We start from the raw sequence: 23,058 nt of genomic DNA on the forward strand, positions 1-23,058 counted from the left end.
ACCTTGTCTCGATTAAACAATCAACTTGTTTCCATGGAAATAAAGCCAGTGCCATCTACAGTTATTCAATAACAATATACCGTTAATATTTAACTTTGTTAATCAACCTGGAGAGAGATGGCGCTGAAAAATCTGGGTTATCTTCCACTTTTTGCTGGTAACTTAGTTTATCAGTTAAATAGTTGATGATTTGGTGATGATTAAGGTTTGAAGGATCATCATTATTATCTAGTCTCTTAGTGTTTAAACAAAATCATGTTAAGACAATCAAAGTACTTAAGAAACTGGAGGTTCTACTGTTGTGATGAGCCGAGCATAAATAAACTAGCTTGGTTCAAAGTTGATATTTATTTTTCTTCACTCTTTGATTGTCACTGTTTCAACTAAACTTTATTTCTATCCCTTTTTATTTCTTTTAATTAATTTACAATCTCCATCAACTAACTGCCTTGATACAAGTTTGATCTTTGTATTCTGTGGTATTTAGTCATCTCAGCAACACCATCATCTTTTAATCATCTTGGTCTCAACTCCCTTCTTTTAAACCTTACTCAAGTGTCTACTTATTAATAGTTTTACCAATAAAACAGCCAACTGTTTTTGAAGATTGTTTAAGACACCATTTTCAACCATTTGTAAACACCAAATTTTCTATCATTACAAAATGAATTCGTTAATGGTTTGGAAGACGATCTCGTTTTATTTAATCACCCTCTTTTTTGGCCTTCTTTTTTTAACCGAAATCATCATGAATCAACTCACCCACTCTCTGGTCATACTTTCCGATTGTTATTTCAACATGTTCATCTTTATGACTTTACTGTTAACCTTAATGAGCAACCGGGTATGTAAAATATTTGTCATTATTTGAGAAATTGAATGTTAAACTGGTAAAATTAGACTCTTAAGACATGGTGGTGACATGGTTCCCTCAAACGTCGTACTCCACGTTTTTGACTTGTAGACTTTTCTTTCTGAGCTCTCATGAAAAACGAAAGCTATTTATGACATCTAACACCTTTAAGAACAGAAATAACCACGAAAATTAGATAAGATATTTTGAAAAGGCTAAAAATGAAAGTGTCTTTTTGCCTCTACTTTAACATATTTGAATTTCAAGAACAATCGAAATGGTCACATTTGAGAAAATTTAACATTAACTTCAGGATATTTTTACAGCATTGAAATCTGACTGATAAAAACAAAGATAAGGTTGAAAATCCCAGATTATTTGTCACCCTGTATCATAATTTGTCGTGTAAATACTGGTAAACTTGTGGCACTAATTAAGATCCATTTTGTTGTAAACCCATTCATAATTCAAGGCTTTGTTACAATGTTATACACATTGTAAATCCACTTAAAGCTTTAACGAGATAATATTTATTCCCAATTATATTCTACTTATTCTATCAAATAATTACTAATTGACTTTCTTATCGTTTGGTCTAATTACAGATGGCTAATTCAGTCAGTCTAAGAGCTACCTTTGGATGGGCTCGAATTGAAGTTCTTGGTGCTTTATTTAACATCATTTTCATCTTGGCAATGTGCTTCTCAGTGTTTGTCGAGGGCATTTTAAATCTTATCCATTCATCTCACCATGAATCTCAGATAACTAATCCACTTTACCTGTTAATTCCTGGAATTAATAGTTTAGCATTGAATCTATTTCGATGCTTGTTTTTCAATGGTAAGTAACAAAAGCTACCTTCAGCTGACAATGTTTTTCAATGCAATCATTTCTATTTACTTAATTTAATCAATTTTTCTTCTCTCAATAGAATCATCGAGGACCAAAAATGTTCAATTAAGCATTAGAGGAGAAGAAGTTCAAGTAAATTGTGTTGTTAATGGTGATTATGAGATAGTAAGCCAAAAGAGCTCCAACAAAACGGGTAAACAATACAATGATGACAATGAGGAAGGAGCAAAGGATAAATTACTAATCAATTCCTGTTCAAATTATTCTGGTAATTTCAATTGATTCACAATCAACTGTAAACCAACTTACAAACTCATCGGACTCATCAAATGATAAAGCAACCAAAATATACACCGACGAGTATCAAATTTGCACAGTTGAATCTTTCCTTGTTTCACTTGCTTAGTTAACATGTTTCCAATCAATCAGGAATAAAACCTGAAATTAAGGTTTTTCTTCTTTGATTTACAGTTGATTAGCTGCAACTTTTTCTTGTGAAAACAATTTTAGACTATTTCTGTTCAATGAAAAGGTGGATTGCATGGTTAAAAACAACCTTTTCACTCAATTCAGAATTATTTTTTTCAATCCAAGTTTTTTTCCATCAATTACAATCAAATTTCCAACTCGAAAAATTCATTAGTTTACTCAGACAGTTTATGACCAAGCTAAATTTGATTAAAAGGGAAAAATCAATTTACTAACTAATTGTCAGAAATAAGCCAACATTGTTTCACTTTGTTCATTTATGAACCAGTTTTGTTTCTAGTTTCAACTAAAACACTCACTTTTTGGCAGCCATTCAGGTGCAATTGTATTTATATCTGAAATATCTTCAACAGTTGACGCTTAGCACACACTGAAGTTGTTACCATTTTCATCAGGATGATTATTTTCCTGTTGAATCTTATATAATTCATATTATATATTCCCTTAGCGACTAATTAAGAAAAAGGATTTCCTTTGATTATGTAGAGGTACATTTGAATTAGCTTTGTAGTCGTAGATGTATGATGACTGTGAGATTTCCAAACTTGCCTTTTCCCACTACTTTTATGATAATTTACTGCAATCACTTTTCCATCATTACTTACAGAATTATCAATTGTATCAATTGATAATTTTGATGAGAGTCAATGATCTTCAATCATCAAGTAACTTGGAAGATGAGAAGAGACGCAAATGATTTGAAGGATTCATTGTTAAACCCGTCTAAAACAACTACATCAGGGTTTTATGAAATTATCATCTCGTCATTTCATCTCCAGTCAACCCTCTAAATGATATTCAGTATTTAGTTTGAATAAAACCATTTAGTTATTTACTCATACATTATAAGCCTTTTTTTGCTGAATATTTCAACTCGACTAAATTTTACCCTTTTTCACTCACTTTCAATGAATCGAGTAAATCCCATTTCAATGACAGTTAAGCTTGCAAAACAAATTTAGCCTTGATTCAACGTCTATTGTTGTCTTGTATTTGTAACTGTTCAATACGTATTAATTTACTTACAGAGCTGAACCTTGTATTGAATTATATACAATCAAATATTATTTAGACTTTGACTTATGCTTACATGTACATCAATGAAATTTGCTATTTCAATACAACGCTCCAAATATCATTGATGTAAGTGTTTTTGTTTTTAAACTTTTACATAGTCATACTAAAGATAATGTTGATTAAACACTTAACATCATCATTATAACCATTACTATAAAATTACCACTTACAAAACCTTTACATTGTTACTTTTGAACAACCTTGTTCTGGTTTAGGACTTTGCTCTGCTATTTCTGTAAAGCTTTTATTTTACTGTTACATTGAAGTCCAACAATGAGGACTTTTGATGGTACAATTAATGTCCAAATTGTATCTATGTCATTTATTTAGTAACGTTAAATCGATTCGATAAGATCGAGTAAACAAAATAACCAAAATTACATATACAATGTAATAAGGTTACATCGTAATGGCAATGGTTGGTTAAAGTGTAAGGATAAAAATATCGACATGATCCAAGTAATATATTTATTATTTTTTTACAACTTACTGTTGACAGATTATTAAGTCAGAGACAGTTTAAAAATAAATTATCTTTAACCAATTTTTGAGTTGAATATCCGTATATTAATTGATACTCTTGGTGTTTATTTGCCTGCTTGGTTGTTTGACTTTTGTGGGTTCAATTGATTGTCAATTTTCAGCTGTGATTTATTAAGATATTAATTTGATTTTTTTCTTACTTTTTTCAGAGGAAAAATTCACAGAGGAAAAGGAAAATATTTGTTGGAAGATAATCAAATCAATTGGTACATCATTATTGTTGATTGGAGCATCAACTAGTCTTTATTATTTCGATCATCATGTCTGTTCCCTAATTGACTCCATCACTGGTTTATTGGGAATTTTCATCATTCTCTCAATGATTTACCCCTCAATGAAGGAATCTGGCCTTATTTTACTGCAAACCGTTCCTAAGCATATTGAAGTTACCCAGGTTAAGGAAGCTTTATGCCGGGAATTTCCAACCATTATTGAGATTCACGATTTTCATGTTTGGTGCCTTACTCGAGACAAAGTCATAGCAACTTGCCACATATCTTTGCCTGCACTCACCAGCCACTCATATAATAAACTATCTTCACAGATTTGTAAATTTTTAGCTCGTGAAGGTATAACTCTGGCAACAGTTCAACCTGAATTTCCAAAAGAGTCCCAAGCTAATGGTAAATGTCTTTACATTTGCAAAAAAGGTCGTGAAACCTGCAGTGATAAAACCTGTTGCTCTGAGGATCAAGACGAGGAGCATCGATGTACCAAACGGAATGCGGATGTTTCACAAGTTTAAAACGCCAATCCAACTCATCCAAAAAACTGTGAAATAATTTGAAATTATCCATCTATGCAAAGATGAAGACGAGAAATTTAATTATCTCACACGTAATGAATGTATAATTGAAATTGGAGATTATCAAAATGCCGATGATTCTACTAAATTTGACTTCAGCTACAAACACTAATCAACATTTCTTGAATCCAGGAATCACTTTTTCTTCATTCCATAGCCTTTGACCATAATATTAAATATTGATTGTTGGTATAAATGCTCAATCGTCAATCAGTCGAATTATAAAGACGTAAAAAGTTCATTACAAAGTGCAATAAATGACAAAGTACAAATATATTTTGTAAAGCGCGAATTGACGAAGGTTAACTGTTTTGGATTGGATTGGAAGAGGACAACGATCAATGAAAAATGAAGAGCTTTCTTAAAACTATTCATCATAACAATCATATCATACCCAATATATATGTATTATTACTGCATCTTTTATTTTCATCGAAAAACTCATTTTTAACCCTGATTATTGTTAACACCAAGATTGAAAGATAATCAAAGGTCTTTCAGCCTGGATGGCCATTTTTCAAATTTGTACAAATTGATAGATTGTTAAATCAAAATTTTTATCCAAATCGTTGTTAGCAAAATCAAAATCAAAATCCCTATTTAACATTGCTATGAGATTTCAATCTCTAAAGATTGTAACACATAATTTGTAACCATTTTCAACCTTGCCATTTTGACTTCCCTTGATTTATAATCAAGAAAAAGTCTGATATCAAAACGCTATTAATAAAAGCAAATTTAAATAAAGTCCATCATTTTGCCTGATATACTTGATTTGATACTTGTCTGAAGCATAAAGAGTTTAGCTCTGAAAGCTCAGATAACTCAAGCAGAAGTCCATTCAGACTTGCATTTTCACTGTACTTGGGATTCCTAACTCCTAATATTGAATCTGTATATTCGAAGAAACACTATCGGAACACAATGATAGTTGTCGCTTTCAGTGTTAATCTTCAAATTTAACATTCATTCAAGTTTATTAATGTTATCCAATGTAATAATTTGTTCAACTAAGTTATTGAACCTGAACAGATTAGCCTTGGGAGTTTTGATCAAAGGATGGTGAATAGATTAAAAAACTGATTTTTCTTACCCTATTGGCCTACAATAAAACATGAGTTTTATTAAGTAATATTGTAGGAGATTCTTTTCCAATTTTATGTAACAATTTATATTTAAATGACAAACCAATGATACAAAATCAAGTATATTTGGATTGATGTCCTTGCACTAGGCGGTCTGAAGCCATTCACGATTAAACACGTTTTGATATCTACTGTTTCTGATAACATAGTCATTTATTCACCTCCTTCAAGAATTACTCCGCAAAGTTAGATAAATTATTGAATTTTTAGTTTATTACTCAACTATTATTGAATTATAACACGCTTGGTTATTGAAGACTAATAATGCAACAATAACTGAGATTACATGGATTTATGAGTCTAAGATACAAAATTAGTTTTATTATCCAGATTTAACTAGATTAATAAAACTTAAGATTAGCAAGATTATTGGGTGAAGAGTATAAAAAACAAGATACAATTTTACGATCATTCACTACAGAACTCTCAATTAGATTATCAAATATTTGAGCCTAATAGAAATGAAAATAATACGTTTTATTAGTGACAATAGGTACAGACTATTTAAAACGATACTCGCCTACTTTGCATATTTTTGCATCGGATCAGCGACAACACTTCTCGGTTCCAGTTTACTTGATTTACAAATACGTTTAAATGTTGATTTTGCCAAAGTTTCCTATTTAATTCCCTTCCGTAGTGCCGGTCACATACTTGGATCTGCTCTTGGTAAGTTGGGATAATCTGGTTCAGTTAAATGTCACTTTATTCAATCTGGTGTTTCTGATTAACAGCTGGTTTGATCGAGCAAAGATTCAACCGATCTCTTCTTTTATGGATAATCAATTTGATCTCTGGAATTTTTCTTGGAGCTGCTCCATTCTTTACCAAATTTGAGTTTACTTCAATATTTCTCGTAATAGCTGGTGTTGCTCATGGAATGGCAGATATTTGTAAGTCGATAAAACAGTTTGGTTTGCTGAAGTGGCTTATGCAGGAATGCCGCATGAACTATTTCAACAATGAATTTATTACATTGTATTATTACAATGACTCGTAACCCAAGTGATCCTTCAAAGATCGCTTATGCCTTATCAAAATTAGTAAAACTAAACCCTTCGGACTTACTTATTTTTGCTTTCTAGTGTGTAATACTTCAGTGACCAGCACTTGGAAGGAAAAGAGTACAAATTGGTTACAAGTTCTCCACATGTCATGGGGAATTGGTTCTCTACTAACTCCAGTTATATGTCGTCCATTTTTATTACCAGAAGAAAGTCTTGAACCAGATTCAAGTGCATTAATAACAGCAAACACAACTGCGAATCCAGTGATTGTATCAATTTATACTGCCAAAGATGTAATGATTCAATATGCCTTCGTGATCATTGGCCTTCTATCAGTAATCGTTTCTTTCTTTTACGCTTGTATATATTTCCGAGAAAGAAGTATCACTGAATGCAGTAAAAAAGAGGTGAACGCCGTCAACATTCAAGTGCCTCAACCATCTTCACAAATCAGTCCATGGAAAAAGTATATCGCCATTTTCCTGGTAGCAGTGGTTGCCCATTTTTGTTATAGCTTGGAATCAGTTCTTGGTAAGTTTATTATTGTCTTTATTAGTTATTTCAATCGTTTAATCCTTTGTCTTTACAGGTTCCCTTGGAGCTTCATTTTCAGTCAAATCCGATCTTCATATGGACAAAAAGACTGGTGTTTTACTTGCAACGGTTTTCTGGTCTTGTTTCTCATTTTATCGACTAATCTTCATTCCATTAACATTCATCGTAGCTGAAACTAAATTACTGGCCCTCAGTTTGTTTCTTACTTTGCTTGGTGTCTTTGTGTCTGTACCATGGGCTAACAACAATGAGGCTTGTCTTTGGGCTGGATTCACACTTGTTGGATTGGGAATATCGACCATCTTCTCATCTTCATATGGAATGCTATCGAGATATATTGTTATTACTGGTCAAATATCATCAATGATTTTTATTCCTGGAGTTGTTGGTGAATCATTTCACCCTGCAATTGCTGCTACTTTACTGGCTAATAGTCCAATTTTATTTCTCTATTACAATGCTGCATTAGGTGTTGTACTTGTTATTTCATTTTTGGCATTGATGATATATTGTAAAACGGTATTAAAAACACCAACTGTACATATTGCTCATCCCTCAATAGGACCAAGGTTCTCAACACTCAGTGTTAGCCATCATTAAAGAAACCTCATTGTCCCAAAATATTGTGCAAAATTATTCATTTATCATTATAAAACAATATTCACAAAACAATGCATTTGTTGCTAAAAAGACACAATAAACACATTTGTAACATTTATGCATCAAACTTGTCAACAAAGTGGGCAAAAACGGGCAAAAATCAAATTCTTGCAAATTTGAACTCTGTAAATCCGTAAAACTATAAAAACTACGTTCCTTAGTACTATTCAAAAACTTCTCCGATGGCCAGTGTTCGAGGAAATTGAGGTCAAAGTTGAAACTTTGATCGCATTTCGTACAGTTGTTTGACCAGATTTTTTAATGAAACTCATTTCCTTTATATAATTTTTAATGCTCAACCAGAAAATGTACTTATTTTGCGAAATAAAGTTTCCTATTTTATGCAAAACCCATAAGTTCGATTTTCCATCAAACCGTCCGATTTCTGTGTCCACAATATTTAGAGATCTGAAACTTATTCATCGTGCATAAAAATTGTTTGCACAAATCATGCGTTCAATATTTTTTATATCTATCAATAGTTCTCTTGATATTGGCCATTGACCTGAAAAGTTTGAGCTTCGATAGTTCGAGAGTGATACCACATACAATCACCATTCTTTGATCAAACATTAGATTTTACTATGAACTATAATATGATATAAGTCAACACCAGTAAAATCTGAGTTCATTCATTTAATAATGATTGGCGTTTGAGTACCCATTTTACTTTATAAACCAAATCTAAAATCTGGTAACATAAGTACACCAATGCATTAACTTTTTCTTTAGAATCTTGAATAATTTGATATTTCAAGTAATTATAGCCCACAATGAAATCTAGTATTTGTTCGAAGACTGATGATGATAGGTGGTGTCATTCTCGAAATATTGAGGCTCGAACTTTTCTGGTCAATGGCCAATATCAAGAGAATTGTTTATAAATGAAAAAAAATATTCAATCCATGATTTGTGCAAACAATTTTTATGCTCAAAAAATGAGTTTCAGATCTCTAACTCTTGTGGTCACAGAAATCGGCCCGTTTGATTGAAAATCGAACTTATGGGTTTTACAGAAAACGAAAAGTTCTATTTCTCAAAATAAGTGCATTTCCTGGTTTGGCATTTAAATTTACATTAAGAAAATGAGTTGTATGAAAAAAATCTGTTCAGCCAACGGTACAAAATGCGATCGAAGTTTGAAGTTTGAACGTGATTTTCTCGAGAACTGCTGATCACAGAAATTTTTAAATCGCCCAAATAGATTCAGTTTTGATTGCTTTACAAACTCTCATAGTTTAAATTTGAATAAAATTCATTTCCACCCGTTTTTTGCCCAATTAGTTCCCAAGATTGATGCATAAATGTTACAATTGTGTCAATTGAGTCTTTTTAGCAACAAATGCATTGCTTTTTGATTGAGGTAGTTGTTTTATAATAAAATGTGAATAACTTTGCACAATATTTTGGGACAATGAGGTTTCTTCAAAAATTTTGATGATTTAATGATGATGTTGTCCTTAAAACAAAGTTTTAAAGTAAAATTAGCTTGGAATAAACTCATTTATCAGTATCGTTTGTCGCAAATGCTAATTTCTTTGTCTATTTGTTTCTCAGATTTTACTGGTAACCTGTGTGGATAAATTGTGGAACTTTTTGTAACGTATTTGTATGGTTTTAAGTCACATAATTTATCCACGCAGGTTATTCACTAATATTATATTATATCCCGTAATAAAATCTAATATTTGGGTAGAGTATGGGGATTGTAGGTGATGCCATTCTTGAAATATTAAGAAAAACAGTTCAGGTCAATGGCCAAAATCAAGAGGACTACAATATAACTAAATGTATGTATAAATTGAAAAGATATTCAATTCAATATTTATGTGCAAAAAATAAGTTTCAGATCTTTGACTTTTTCGGTCATAGAAATCGGTTGGTTCAATTGAAAATCGTACTCATCTTTATTAAAGAAAATATAAAACTTTATTTCTCAAAATAAGTACATTTGTCTATTTGATTATTAAAAGTTACATAAGAAAATGAGTTTCAACAAAAAATTGGCTTCCATAATTGTACAAAAAGCGATCGAAATTTCAACTTTGAACTCGCTTTTCTCGAAAATTAACGATCACAGAAACTTTTAAATCATCCAAATAGATTCAGTTTTGATTTCCTTACAAACCAACAGAATGAAGATTTACAAAAATTAATTTTTACCTATTTTTGCCGACTTTGAAACTAGAAAGTGTAATGCATTTGTTTTGTTCTTTGAGATTTCGAAGAAAAAAATCGATGCTATTCTTATAAATTGGTCAGTAGTTATCGAATTTTCAAATGTAATTTAATAATCTAGATTGGAGTTTTATGCACCTCAATATGATCAATCGACACTCAATAAATGGGCAACTGCAATCTCGAAAGCATTTAATTGTTTAACTGTAAGCAATAATAGCAGTCTGATGACTTTCGTTTCTCAATTAGTTTATTGTTATCCTAATCTCTCTCATTGTGCATGAGTAGATTTATTTTTTAATTGTCTTTACTTCTTGGAATTGTTATTCAATGCACATGATGCAATGATTATTGCGAACTTTTGCATTAAAATTCCAACAAGCGTATCGTAAAATTAGTACTGAGAGAGGTTCGATAAGTCTTTAAGAGGTCCGTTTCAAACAGTAGGAGGTCTGATAACTCATTGAGGGGTCCGATCGGTACGTGATTAACTGAGTCCACATGACCAACTCGTGCGTTTAACAGTTAATAAATGACTTGTTAATTACCGTTTACAAAGGTACTGCAATCGCTCGTAGATTGCTGTTTCTCTCGAACATATTTTTGTTTCTATGGTTGCGTTTTCAGACGCAAATTATGGGAAACCCGCTCATTTTTGCGCCATTCCATGTTCACCCCACTGCATCTAACTTCTTAACATCCTGTAACTCTTTGATTAATACACTGGTTTGTTCAAACATTGGACCCAAGAGTAAGGCAAGTGGGTAAAGCAAGTTCACTCTGAGTTGGCTTCATAAGTTAACATAACGGTCTAGTTATACGGACACAAGGCCCAACTAACAAGCCTTTTAAAACAGTTTCCAAATTGAATATCAATCAATGAAGTAAAACATGAGAAATAACTCAAAAGAGAAAGATATTAAAACTGATTCTGGAGGGAATTGCTGGTCAGTTTGTCCACTAATGCAATGAATATCGGTTAGAAATGAGTTAATAAAAAGTGCAACAGAAATTATCTCATTAGTATCATTGTTATGAAATAATGAATTTTATCATTTGATTATCTTTTTTTGTGGTTCAAAGCGCGGGTTAAATACACGCTTTTCCTGGTGTCTGTATTATTACCTAATTGTTTAGTTTTATTGCAATGAGATAAAAGTCTTCACATAATCGAATTGATAAGTCGAAGAGATTAACAAGATTACTTCGTACAAAGAGAAGAGATAAATAGGAATTCATTCACTTCATTTGATACAAAACTAGCAACATCTTCACTTGAACCAAAATGAAACTCATTCGTTTTATTTGTGAAAATAGGTTCAGACTATTTAAAACATTGCTCGCTTATTTGACTTTTTTGTGTTTGGGATCAGCTTTGAATCTTCTTGGTTCCAGTTTACTTGATTTACAAATACGTTTAAATGTTGATTTTGCCAAAGTTTCATATTTGATTCCCTTTCGTAGCGCTGGTCACATACTTGGTTCAGCTTCTGGTAAGTCTAGTTTCATTTTGAAATATATTTCAAAGTTGATTAATTTCGTTTTTCATAAGCTGGATTCATTGAGCAGAGATTTAATCGATGTCTCGTCCTTTCCGTTTGCAATTTGATTTCTGGCATCTTTCTTGGTGCTGCTCCAAACTTCTTTCAATTTGAATATGCTGCTTGTTGTCTATTCATTTCTGGTATCGCTCATGGCATTATGGACGTTCGTAAGTAATATTGTCTTTGATCATTTAAGTTATAATGACATCTTCTTTGATGCTTTTCTTCAAAAACGCAGTCTGTAATACATTGATTACAGACACATGGAAGGATAAATGTACCAATTGGCTACAAGCGTTACACATGTCTGTTGGAATCGGTTCACTATTGACTCCAGTCTTGTGTCGACCGTTCTTGATACCAGAGGAAGGAGAACCAAATGTCCAAAGAGCCATAAATGAAACGTTTGCAAGTCCCATAATTGAACCAATCAAGCCAACTGCGAGTGATGTAAAGGCACAATATGCTTTCATGATTATTGGCGCCATTTCAGCGATAATTGCCTTGCCATTAGGATACGTATATTTGAAAGAGAGAAGCTATCAAAACAAAAACAAAAACAATGTACAAATAAGTTCCGACATTGAGCCGAAACAAGAATGGTCTCCATTGAAAGCTAACGGAGGAATCATTTTAGTAGTGATCATCAGTCATCTTGTGTACAGTTTAGAGGCAGTGATTGGTAAGCAAAACCTCCACAAAGTTGAGATCAAACAATAATAATTTCTGTTATTTATTCAGGTTCCCTGGGAGCTTCATTTTCAGTCAAATCCGATCTTCATATGGACAAAAAGACTGGTGTTTTACTTGCAACTGTTTTCTGGTCTTGTTTCTCCTTTTATCGATTAATTTTCATCCCGTTAACATTCGTTGCATCTGAAGTAAAGTTACTTCTGGTAAATCTATTGTTCATGTTTATCGGAGTCGTTATTTGTGTTCCTTGGGCAAATACACATCAAATCTGCATTTGGATTGGATTCATTTTCTTAGGAATGGGTTTATCTCCGATATTTTCAGCTGCATACGCAATGTTAGCAAAACACATTACAATTACTGGGAAAATCTCAACAATTATTATCATTCCTGGAGTCTTTGGTGAATCAGCTCATCCTGCACTTGCAGCAACTTTAATGGCCAACAGTCCAATTTCATTTCTTTATTATGTTGGGCTACTTGGCATTCTTCTTGTCGTAACATTTGGTCTTCTCATCATTTATTGTAAATTAGTTTTCAGGACACCTAATGGTCTTCAACGTGGAATCAAGGAAAGATTATCAACTCTCAGCATAAGTCGCCATTAAGACTGTCATCTTAGCATCTCATAACAACAAGGGTTATTAATTCAAACACGTTGAAAGTTCAAAAATTTATACCAAGATTAAGTTAAATCTTGCTATCTCATGTAATAAATTATCAAATCACTTTAAATGAAAACATATTTGAAAACTAATTACTATAAACAAGATACAATTTTATGACCATTCACTACAGAACTCTCAACTGGATTCACACTTGTTGGATTAGGTATATCGACCATCTTCTTATTTTCTTGAATAAATCAATATTTCGTTATATCATGACCCACTATGAAATCTAATACTTTCCCAAAGAATGATGATGATAACTGATGCCATCCTCGAAATATTGAAGTCCGAACTTTTCAAATCAATTACAATGTATTAATATCAAGAGAACAATAGATGGATATTAAAAATATTGAACGCATGATTTGTGCAATTAATTTTTATACACAAAAAATAAGTTTCAGACCTTTATCTCTTGCGGTCACAAAAATCGGTCGGTTTGATTGAAAAGCGAACTTTAAAAATAAAATTCAAAACTTAATTCCCCAAAATTGCATCAAGTCTCCTATTTGAATACAGCTGACTTTTCTTCCATCTAGTGCAAAGAGTAAAGGAAAAGAGGTTTCTCTTAATACAATTTTGTGAAGCTTACAAATTGGCTCTGGCGAGGGCGCTTTAAGGTAATTCAAAGGTATTTTTAAGAGATTAGATAAAAAAATAGAATAAAAATTAAATTGCAAGAGATTGAAAGAGTGACTGATTTGAGCGCCTCTCGTTGAGGACCGCTAACTAAACTTCTCATTGAATCCAATGGAGAGCTATCTATTCTTTTTTACTCTTTGATCTAGTGGCACACTATTAAAGTTGCAGATTCTGCTTTAATCTTCTGCATTGCAGAAGATTGAAGCGGCATGTGTGTTCATTTTCCACTACTTATCCATGTTGTTTGTTAGGTGATGTTTTTTCATCGTATATTAGCTTAATTTCAATTAATTTATTTTTTTCTCTTCTTTTTTTATAACTGATAATCAGTTTAATTGTGTTTGTTTGATTTCTGGAATTATGGGAGATACAACTGAAGAAAAACCAGTCAATGAATCTGGAGTAAGTAGATATTGATAGCTTTTATTTTTCTTGAGTATGGTTTATGCTAACCATTTTTCTTCCATCGATATCATTTAACCATACTCTAAGTACTCTTCATACTTTATAATTGTTTGTATTCTAATGTCTTTTTTATCATTTTCTCAGTCTTTACTAGATCCTGAGGAAGAAAAAAAGAGAAAACAAAAAGAGAAAACAAAAAGAGAAAAAAGATCGACAGAGAGCATTGATGTCGATTGAGCTTCTGAAGCAACAAGGTGCTATCATTGTTGGTAAAGAACCTGGAGCTAAAGTTGACAAGGATAGAGCCTACAGAAGGAATCGAGCAGCTCAGAAAGCTGCTGCTGGTGGTTCTGGTGATAATGGTCAAACTGAAACATCGAACGGAGAAACTAAAGAGAAAATTGATGAAATTCCCGAAGGAGAAATAGAAATTGAATCTAGTGATGAATCTAGTGATGAAGAGATAGAAAATTGGGAAGATTTAACAGAGGAGTCCAGCGCAGCCGATAAGGAGAAGAAGGAAAAGGAATTGAATAAAGCAAATAATAAATTGTCTAAAGAAACCAAGGAGCCATTGAAACCGGTTGAAAACAAAGTGAATGATATTTCCAATAAATCTGGTACAACTTTAACTTCAAAAGGTGGTGAACCAGATAAAACGATAGAACAACCGCCTTCATTGAGGTCTCCTGTTATTTGTGTTTTGGGACACGTAGATACAGGAAAGACTAAGATTTTGGATTATATACGGAAAACACATGTCCAGGACAATGAAGCTGGTGGTATTACTCAGCAAATTGGTGCTACCTTTGTGCCTCCATCAGCTATTCACGACCAATGTAAAATAGTTAAAGACGTTACTGAGCTTAAACTGCCTGGACTTTTAATTATCGATACTCCAGGTCACGAGTCATTCACAAATCTACGTTCTAGAGGTAGTTCATTGTGTGATATAGCTATCTTGGTTGTTGACATTATGCACGGCTTAGAAGCACAAACAATTGAATCAATTAATCTTTTAAAATCTCGTAAAACACCATTTATCATCGCTCTGAATAAGATTGATCGATTGTATGGTTGGAAAAGCAATCCACGTAAAGATGTTGAAGAACTGATCAAGTCTCAAGCATCTCATACACGAGCTGAATTTGAGCAACGAGCTACAAAAGATGTTATTCTTGCTATGAATGAGAATGAATTGAATGCTGCGTTGTATTACAATAATCCTGATCCAAAAACCTATGTTTCTATGGTCCCTACCTCAGCTCATTCAGGTGATGGAATGGGTAACTTGATAAACTTAATAGTGTTCTATTGCCAGGAGCGATTAAAGAAAAGACTGCAATTTGACCCAGATAAACTTCAAGCAACCGTTCTGGAAGCAGATAAAATAAAAAAAGATGCTCCTGCCGCTGGTGCTGCTGCTGTCAAGAAAGGTCCTGGTGCTGAACAATTACACTTATTAAAGAACAATTAAAGAAGCAAGAAGAGGAGGAGAGATTGAAAAAAGAGGAAGAAGAAAGGATTCGCAGGGAAGAAGAAGCTGAGAGAGAAAGATTGGAAAAACTTCGAAAAGAAAAAGAGAAAAAAGAAAAAAAGAAACAAAAGGAAAAAGGAAGAAACAAAAGACTGAAAAAGGAAATCAAAAGATTTTTTATATTACGTTCAAGATTTTTGCAAATTGATGCCAGCAAATTCGAAAGACTCGAAATGTCGATGCAATTTGCCCATATTTATGTTAATGTCTGAGTATTGTCATTTTGTAATTTGTTAAATTTTAACAGTAAATTCGAAAGACTCGAAATGTCGATGCAATTTGCCCATATTTATGTTAATGTCTGAGTATTGTCATTTTGTAATTTGTTAAATTTTAACAGTAAATTCGAAAGACTCGAAATGTCGATGCAATTTGCCCATATTTATGTTAATGTCTGAGTATTGTCATTTTGTAATTTGTTAAATTTTAACAGTAAATTCGAAAGACTCGAAATGTCGATGCAATTTGCCCATATTTATGTTAAAAATGCTGAATATTTGTCATTTTGTAATTTGTTAAATTTTAACAGTGAATTGGAAAGACTCGAACTGTACATTTAATTTGACGATATTTATGTTAAAAATGTCTGAATATTTGTCATTTTGTAATTTGTTAAATTTTAACAGTAAATTCGAAAGACTCGAACTGTACATTTAATTTGACGATATTTATGTTAAAAATGTCTGAATATTTGTCATTTTGTAATTTGTTAAATTTTAACAGTAAATTCGAAAGACTCGAACTGTACATTTAATGCGACTATATTTATGTTAAAAATGTCTGAATATTTGTCATTTTGTAATTTGTTGCATTATAACAGTAAGTTCGAAAGACTCGAACTGTACATTCAATTTGACTATATTTATGTTAAAAATGTCTGAACATTTGTCATTTTGTAATTTGTTGCATTATAACAGTAAATTGGAAAGACTCGAACTGTACATTTAATTTGACGATATTTATGTTGCAAATGTCTGAATATTTGTCATTTTGTAATTTGTTGTTAAATTAACGCAGTACATTCGAAAGACTCGAACTGTACATTCAATTCGGCTATATTTATGTTAAAAATGAATATTAACTATTTAAAAATTGTCACTTCGACGGTTGCAAAGTATCCATTCAATTTTATAAATCTAAATAAACATTCTTTATTGGAAATATGATAACATGGTGTAGTAATTAAATCATGTTAGTAGACTCAAATGTATCGAAAGTAGTAAAAAAAAGAGAACTTTCTCTCACCTCCGGTCCTTCCGGTTTCCCTCTCCCCATCCAGGCACTTTCCGGACCCTAATCAATGACGTGAGAAGGCCCAACCCCCTATCTAGGCACTTCCGTTTGTCTTATTTCTTAATGAAAGAAATCAGGCTAATGATACATTATGAAACATGATATTGTCTAGAAGTGTAATACGAGCTAATAAAACTATAATCATTACAACTATAGAAATAATGATGAAAAGCAGCGTTAGTTTCCTTTGATCCATTATGGTTCGCGTGAGGAATGAATCGTCATTACCCTGGTAATGACGATGAGTGTAGCACGTATATAAGCTACAAAGATCATCGCATTTCATCATTACAATCAATAATGTCAGTTGAGTATGAGATAACTAATATTGTTTCAATCTGGAATCTTGGTCAGAGAATCGATCTTCCGGAAAATGATTACAAAGGTCGTAAACGATTTAATGGATGGATAAAAAAAGATGGGAAAAAAACTTGCATTGCTTTTGCTTCTGGTAAAGTCACAACTACAGGATTTAAATCCCTTGCAGATGTTGCTGTAACAATAAAGATAATGTTCCCGGATTATGATTCATTTTTAGAGAAGATTGTAAGTATTGCTGTCAAATCTTTTCTCCCTTATCAGATTGATAAACGAAAGTTTTTCAATGAACCGGATATCATATATGAACCAGAACTATTTCCTGCTGCTCTTTGGTACTACAACAAGATTTGTTTAATGTTTTTTCACACCAACTCAATTGTTATGAATGGATTACAAAGATTTTCTGATATTGAAATTGTATTGGCTGCTTTCATGAAGAGGGCGCTCCCTTTTAAAAAAGTATAAATAATCAAGTTCAACACTACTTGGTTATCAGTTAACTACCTTTCTTATTTGAGTGAACTATAAACTGTAAAATTTGTAAAGTTTATAAAATACATTATTTTTGTCATGCCGAACTTACGTTGGAGAAAGCACTCAGTGCTTAAACTTGCTGATAATTTAGTTCTTACTTTATCATCTGGTTTCTCTGATGAAGGAGATTTTCTCTGTACCCGTGTAGATATCCGTGAATGGTATAACGATTACCCGACCCACAGAGGCGTTGTTCTAGCGAAACGCCACCTGATCCTACTTAAAGAGTTTATCCGTGCTTTCATCGTTCAGGATGGTCCTGAATTTATCGAAGTTGAAGATTTCAAAGTACAAAGAAGTGCTAGCAACTTTATTACCATTCAGAAGAAGATGAAGGTTATAAAAATAAAACCACCTGAGATAGCCCATTTGAAAACTTTGCTTCCTGGAATAATTTATCTTCTTGGTGTTCAACAGAAGAACAATTTGGAAAAGAAAGAAATTCATGATCTGTTGATTGATTTCTTTTTGTTTTGTTCATTTGTCGCTTATGAAGTCAATAATGGACGCCTCGTGCCTGATCAATTGATTGGACAAGCGCTGGATACAGCTCGGATTGAAAGATTCAAAGAATCCTTACCAGATAATTATGAACGTTTTAAGCAAATTTTCATATATCCATTCAATCTCAATGATATGTCTACTCCGAGGAATGTTGATAGTATTTTGAGAAGAATTGAGGATAAACAATTTGTTTCCGGTGCTGTTCGATTTGCTGAATTGGACCGAGATATATTCAATTCACTGGCAACGTATCTTTACAAGGTTATCTATTTTCGATTTAATGAATGAAACTTAAAGGTGATAATTATATTCTTTGCTTTAGGTATACAACTGTTCACCGGACCCGGAAGCAACAGTTGGTGGTACTTCAACAGATTATTGTTTTATTTGTATTTCAAATGTAATTGACACAGTTTGTCTCCCTTGTTTCCACACTGGATGTAGACGTTGTTTAGTTCAGTGGTTGCGTGCTCATGATTCATGCGCAGTCTGTAGACGAAAAGTTGAATCTTTTGCAAAGTATAAAAGAAGCTAGATAATCATTTTTTCTTTCATTTTCAATTTGATCTTTGTAAAAGTAATTTTAAATTTGTCTAAAATAAAAACAGTATCATGAATTCAATTTGTGCTTATTTTGATTGCCAAGGATTTTATGCAAATGGTGCTTTCTTTCCAAGAGAATTAGCCTGGTTAGACAATGATAAAACTTGCCATTTTCGTGTCCAGCTTGGCACTATTGACGATTTGTTTACAGAAAAAGAAAGAAATTCAGCTCGATTTTTGGAAAAATACCATCATGGATTAGGACTTGGAAAAGCTCACGGAATTCGTGGTGTTGTAAAAGTTTGCAAGGAAATTGAAAATTGTTACAACAAAATCTTCAGTTTGAAAAAACATGTCGCTGTTAAATCAAAGGAAGCTGAAGAGTTCCTAGAATTTTTGGATATACCTTCAATCAACCTTTTAGCCTATGGAGCAACTAATAAGAATATTAATGATGGTTCTATCTCAGTTTGTTCACTTCACTCCAATACTTGTCGTAATGCAAAATGTTCATTATCAGTTGTTCACTACATGCAGAAATTTGTTCAAAATGTCACTAAAACTGTATAAGATTAATGAATGTGTTAATTAAATAAAAATCATTATGAAGCTTTATTCTGTATTTTTACACCATCCTTTCACAATGTTGGTTTCAGGACCAACCGGCTCTGGTAAGACTTTCTGGATTAAAAAATTAATTCAAAACAAAATTCGTGTTTGTAAACCTTCACCTACAAATATAACTTACTTTTATGGAGAGTGGCAGAGTTTATTTTCTACAATAAAATCTGTTAATTTCGTGAAAGGATTACCTGATAATTTAATAAATATGTTTGATGGAACCACTCCTCAATGGATAATCATAGATGATTTGATGCATGAAGCAGCAGCATCAAAGACAATATCAGAAATTTTTACAAAGGGTTCCCACCATAGAAATCTATCAATAATTCTATTAGTACAAAACTTTTTTATGAGAGGAAATGAAAGTCGGAACATTTCCTTGAATACACAATATATTGTTCTGTTCAAAAACCCTAGAGACCAATCGATTGCAACTAACATAGCAAGACAGATGTTCCCATCGAAAATCAAAAAGTTCCAGAAAGTTTACGAAGATGCAACGAAAGAACCTCATTCTTATTTATTCGTGGATCTCAAGCCCGAAACCGAATATGAATTACGATTACTAACAGATATTTTTGGAGAGAAAAGTTTTATGAAAAGTTACTTATTATAAAACTATATAAGAAGTAGATTGTTTCCAAAAAATATAATCATAATGTCAATCAAAAGTGTAGTCAAACATCTTCCTACTTTGCGGAAGTTAGCCAAAGCAAAGAGTCAAGCAAAAAGGAAGTTAATATTAAAAAACTCACCAAAAAATATTTATAAAATATTGAGAGAGATAATACGTAATATTTTGAAAGGAAATATTCCACTTAAGAAAGCAGCTATTAAAAAATTAGCTCTTTATAAAAATAGCTTAAGAAAAATTGGTTCAAGTGCAATTGATGATTGCTGCATCATCATAAATCAAAGAGGTGGATTTTTACCAGCTTTATTAACACCTGTGATAACTGTTCTAGCAAATATTTTAGCAGAAAAGTTAATAAAATGAATGTTATAATGAAATCGTATTTAATTCCTGAAGATCAATTTCTACAACTGCAAAACACGAAGAATGAAAGGGATCCGCTACAGGAAATCAAACCAATATTGGATTCAAATCTAACAACAGATATAAAAATGAGACTATTAAACTCGTTATTAATGAATAAAGATTCACCTCCGCAAATGGAGTGATGGAATTATGTGAATGAAAATCCAAATCCAATCGCTGATGCACAAGAAGATGATAATACACCAACGGCTCCATCAAATCTTAATGAAGAAGTTGAGGAGAGCGAAGAAGATGAAGAGATCGAAGAAGATGAAGAGATCGAAGAAGATGAAGAGATCGAAGAGTCTCGAGAGGATAATGATGGTTTAGAAACAGTATTAAGAAGCGATCCTTCTCTAGTAAATCCAAATGGTAAAATAAAATATAGTAACGGAAAACTCATACATAGAAGCAACATTTCAAATATCGTCAAATACTTGCAATCATCGTATTCACATTCTAAACCCCCTGGAGCTATAAGGGTATTAGATTATATTCGTGAGGTTAAACCAGAGCTTAAAAAATTTGTGGTCAATCCTTTCATAACATCAAAAGAATTAACATGGAGCCAAGTGAAGAAATACTCACGCAAATCTATGTGAATCCCGAATCACCAGGTGCTTTTGGAGGTGTGAAAAAACTTTATGATGTAGTTAGAAAATCTAACCCAAACATAAAATTATCAAATATAGAAAAGTGGCTTGAAAAACAAGATACTTATACTTTATTCAAGAACCGGAAAAAAAATTTTATACGCTTACCAATACTAGTAGATCGTATAGATGAACAATGGCAAGGTGATTTGCTAGATATGACATGGATAGCACGTCAAAATGATGGGTTCAAATATCTGTTTACAGTCATAGATTTATTAAGTAAATTTGCTTGGATTGAACCATTAAAAGATAAAACTGGAGTTTTAATACTTGCAGCTTTCAAGAAAATTTTATCTAGCGGAAGAAAACCTGAAAAATTGCAAACTGACCAAGGAAGGGAATTCAAAAATTCTACATTGCAAAATTTCTTACAAGAAAATGGAATCAAATATTTTACTTCAACTGATGATGTAATCAAATGTGCTGTTGTTGAAAGATTCAATAGAACAATTAGATCGAGAATTTACAGATTTTTGCATGCAAAAAATAGCAAAAGATACATTGATAATCTACAATCTCTTGTGAAGGGGTATAATCAATCTTATCATCGTACTATAGGTATGTCTCCGATTGAAGTCAATATAAACAACGTGAGATATGTTGTAATAAATATGCGTAAATTACATCGTCAATCTAAAGTTAAAGTTAAACCTTTCAATGTTGGGGATGTTGTACGAATAACGAGAGCTAAAAGTACGTTTGAAAAAGGAGCTACACAGAATTTTACAGAAGAACGGTTTAAAATAACAAAAGTTAAGAAAACACCACAAGGATTCATTTACAGAATCTGTGATTTATTAAACGAACCAATTACTTCTATTTTTTATCATTATGAATTGATAAAAGCAGATGAACCAGAGCATTATAAAGTTGAAAAAGTTATAAGAACTAGGGTTAATCCTACTACTAGAAAAACAGAATATTTTGTAAAGTGGTTAGGTTATCCTGATAAATTCAACAGTTGGACTGATAATGTCACTTCTATCCGATGAAATTTATGTTGATGTTATTTCAAATGCATCAATGAATATTTATGAAGATAATACATTGTCAAAGTTTACAAATAAATTAAATCATCCACTTATTTTAGAAGGTGATTGGGAAGTAGGAATTAAAGAAGTTTTCTATCCTATTCAATTCAAAGCAATCAGGAGAAAAGTTAAAATTGCTATTTTTGCAGTCCCAGAGCAAGTTTTTACAACTGAATTTCATTATAATGATTCTGACGAGATTGGAATACTCCTTAATGGGTTGAATGAATCAATAGCATCAATTTGTCCTAAATCATGGACAGCCCCTTATTTTGAAGAACACGAAGAAAGTGTTACAGAAAAAGATAAAGATACTGAAAAGAGAATTCGCATTGTAGGAGGATCTGACGGAAAATATAAAGTTTACCCACAAATTTATGAATTAAATTTAGTTAAAACTCTTGGTTTTGATTCCAATTCATTCTTCAATCAATTGAGAAATGCTGTCAAGAATCAATTGAAATATGTACATGCAAAATCAAGACCAGAAATAGGGATAAAATCTCATTTGTTATTCATCTATACTGACATAATAAGAGAACATTTCGTTGGTGATGCAACTTCCAGATTGTTACGAGTTGTCCCTCTGAGTAAAGGAAATTTTGAAAAATTGGGGCATGTTTCATTCCCTCAACCAATTTATTATCCTGTAAGATCCTGCAAGATTGAAACTATCAACATAATAATGTGTGATGAAAGTGGGTCACAAGTAAAATTCAAATCAGGTAGAACTTTCATAAGCTTACATTTTAGAAAATTGTATAAGAAAAATAAAGATTAACTTAATAATAAAAATGCAACGAAGAGTTTATTGTAATTGTGATAGTGATTTTACTAATCACTATCAGTCACAAGCT

General features: G+C 32.2%; 3 protein-coding genes and 1 pseudogene across 5 annotated transcripts; all 4 read left to right on the top strand.

Annotated features, from left to right (window-relative positions):
* Positions 1–362: 362 nt before the first annotated feature.
* Positions 363–5,371, top strand: LOC107367140 (uncharacterized). The gene is made up of 4 exons (XM_015934825.3): positions 363–844; positions 1,459–1,693; positions 1,785–1,973; positions 3,964–5,371. Exons 1-4 carry the CDS (start codon positions 665–667, stop codon positions 4,557–4,559), a joined length of 1,200 nt encoding a protein of 399 aa, XP_015790311.2. The 5' UTR covers positions 363–664; the 3' UTR covers positions 4,560–5,371.
* Positions 5,372–6,163: 792 nt separating this feature from the next.
* On the top strand, positions 6,164–7,947 carry LOC107367174 (solute carrier family 60 member 1-like). The gene is made up of 4 exons (XM_015934857.3): positions 6,164–6,433; positions 6,499–6,657; positions 6,850–7,302; positions 7,361–7,947. The coding sequence occupies exons 1-4, from the start codon at positions 6,226–6,228 to the stop codon at positions 7,924–7,926; spliced, it is 1,386 nt and encodes a 461-aa protein (XP_015790343.2). The 5' UTR covers positions 6,164–6,225; the 3' UTR covers positions 7,927–7,947.
* Positions 7,948–11,380: 3,433 nt separating this feature from the next.
* Positions 11,381–13,436, top strand: LOC107367307 (solute carrier family 60 member 1-like). 2 transcript variants are annotated; one of them, XM_015934998.3, is made up of 4 exons: positions 11,392–11,657; positions 11,717–11,875; positions 11,947–12,390; positions 12,450–13,436. In XM_015934998.3, exons 1-4 carry the CDS (start codon positions 11,450–11,452, stop codon positions 13,007–13,009), a joined length of 1,371 nt encoding a protein of 456 aa, XP_015790484.2. In that variant the 5' UTR covers positions 11,392–11,449; the 3' UTR covers positions 13,010–13,436. The 2 variants fall into 2 exon arrangements, with proteins under 2 accessions (XP_015790485.2, XP_015790484.2); XM_015934999.3 differs by lacking the exon at positions 11,717–11,875 and having other exon boundaries at positions 11,381–11,657; positions 11,968–12,390.
* A 413-nt stretch (positions 13,437–13,849) lies between these two features.
* Positions 13,850–16,037, top strand: LOC112539412 (eukaryotic translation initiation factor 5B pseudogene; annotated as a pseudogene). The gene is made up of 2 exons (XR_016200858.1): positions 13,850–14,116; positions 14,264–16,037. The product of XR_016200858.1 is annotated as a eukaryotic translation initiation factor 5B pseudogene (transcript).
* The last annotated feature ends 7,021 nt before the right edge of the window (positions 16,038–23,058 follow it).

This window comes from Tetranychus urticae, chromosome 1 (genome assembly GCF_039701765.1).
Source record: "Tetranychus urticae isolate SD_2017Ah chromosome 1, NJAU_TeUrti_SD_1.0, whole genome shotgun sequence".
Classification (NCBI taxonomy): Eukaryota; Metazoa; Arthropoda; class Arachnida; order Trombidiformes; family Tetranychidae; genus Tetranychus; species Tetranychus urticae.

What these genes read in the sequence shown, in the direction of transcription:
- LOC107367140 (XM_015934825.3), top strand. Translation starts at nt 665, where the DNA reads ATGAATTCGTTAATGGTTTGGAAGACGATCTCGTTTTATTTAATCACC. An exon ending in TAACCTTAATGAGCAACCGG is followed by an intron (nt 845 to 1,458) that starts GTATGTAAAATA and finishes GTCTAATTACAG; the next exon opens with ATGGCTAATTCAGTCAGTCT. An exon ending in TCGATGCTTGTTTTTCAATG is followed by an intron (nt 1,694 to 1,784) that starts GTAAGTAACAAA and finishes TTCTCTCAATAG; the next exon opens with AATCATCGAGGACCAAAAAT.
- LOC107367174 (XM_015934857.3), top strand. Translation starts at nt 6,226, where the DNA reads ATGAAAATAATACGTTTTATTAGTGACAATAGGTACAGACTATTTAAA. An exon ending in TCATGGAATGGCAGATATTT is followed by an intron (nt 6,658 to 6,849) that starts GTAAGTCGATAA and finishes TTTGCTTTCTAG; the next exon opens with TGTGTAATACTTCAGTGACC. An exon ending in TAGCTTGGAATCAGTTCTTG is followed by an intron (nt 7,303 to 7,360) that starts GTAAGTTTATTA and finishes TTGTCTTTACAG; the next exon opens with GTTCCCTTGGAGCTTCATTT.
- LOC107367307 (XM_015934998.3), top strand. Translation starts at nt 11,450, where the DNA reads ATGAAACTCATTCGTTTTATTTGTGAAAATAGGTTCAGACTATTTAAA. An exon ending in CATACTTGGTTCAGCTTCTG is followed by an intron (nt 11,658 to 11,716) that starts GTAAGTCTAGTT and finishes GTTTTTCATAAG; the next exon opens with CTGGATTCATTGAGCAGAGA. An exon ending in CAGTTTAGAGGCAGTGATTG is followed by an intron (nt 12,391 to 12,449) that starts GTAAGCAAAACC and finishes TTATTTATTCAG; the next exon opens with GTTCCCTGGGAGCTTCATTT.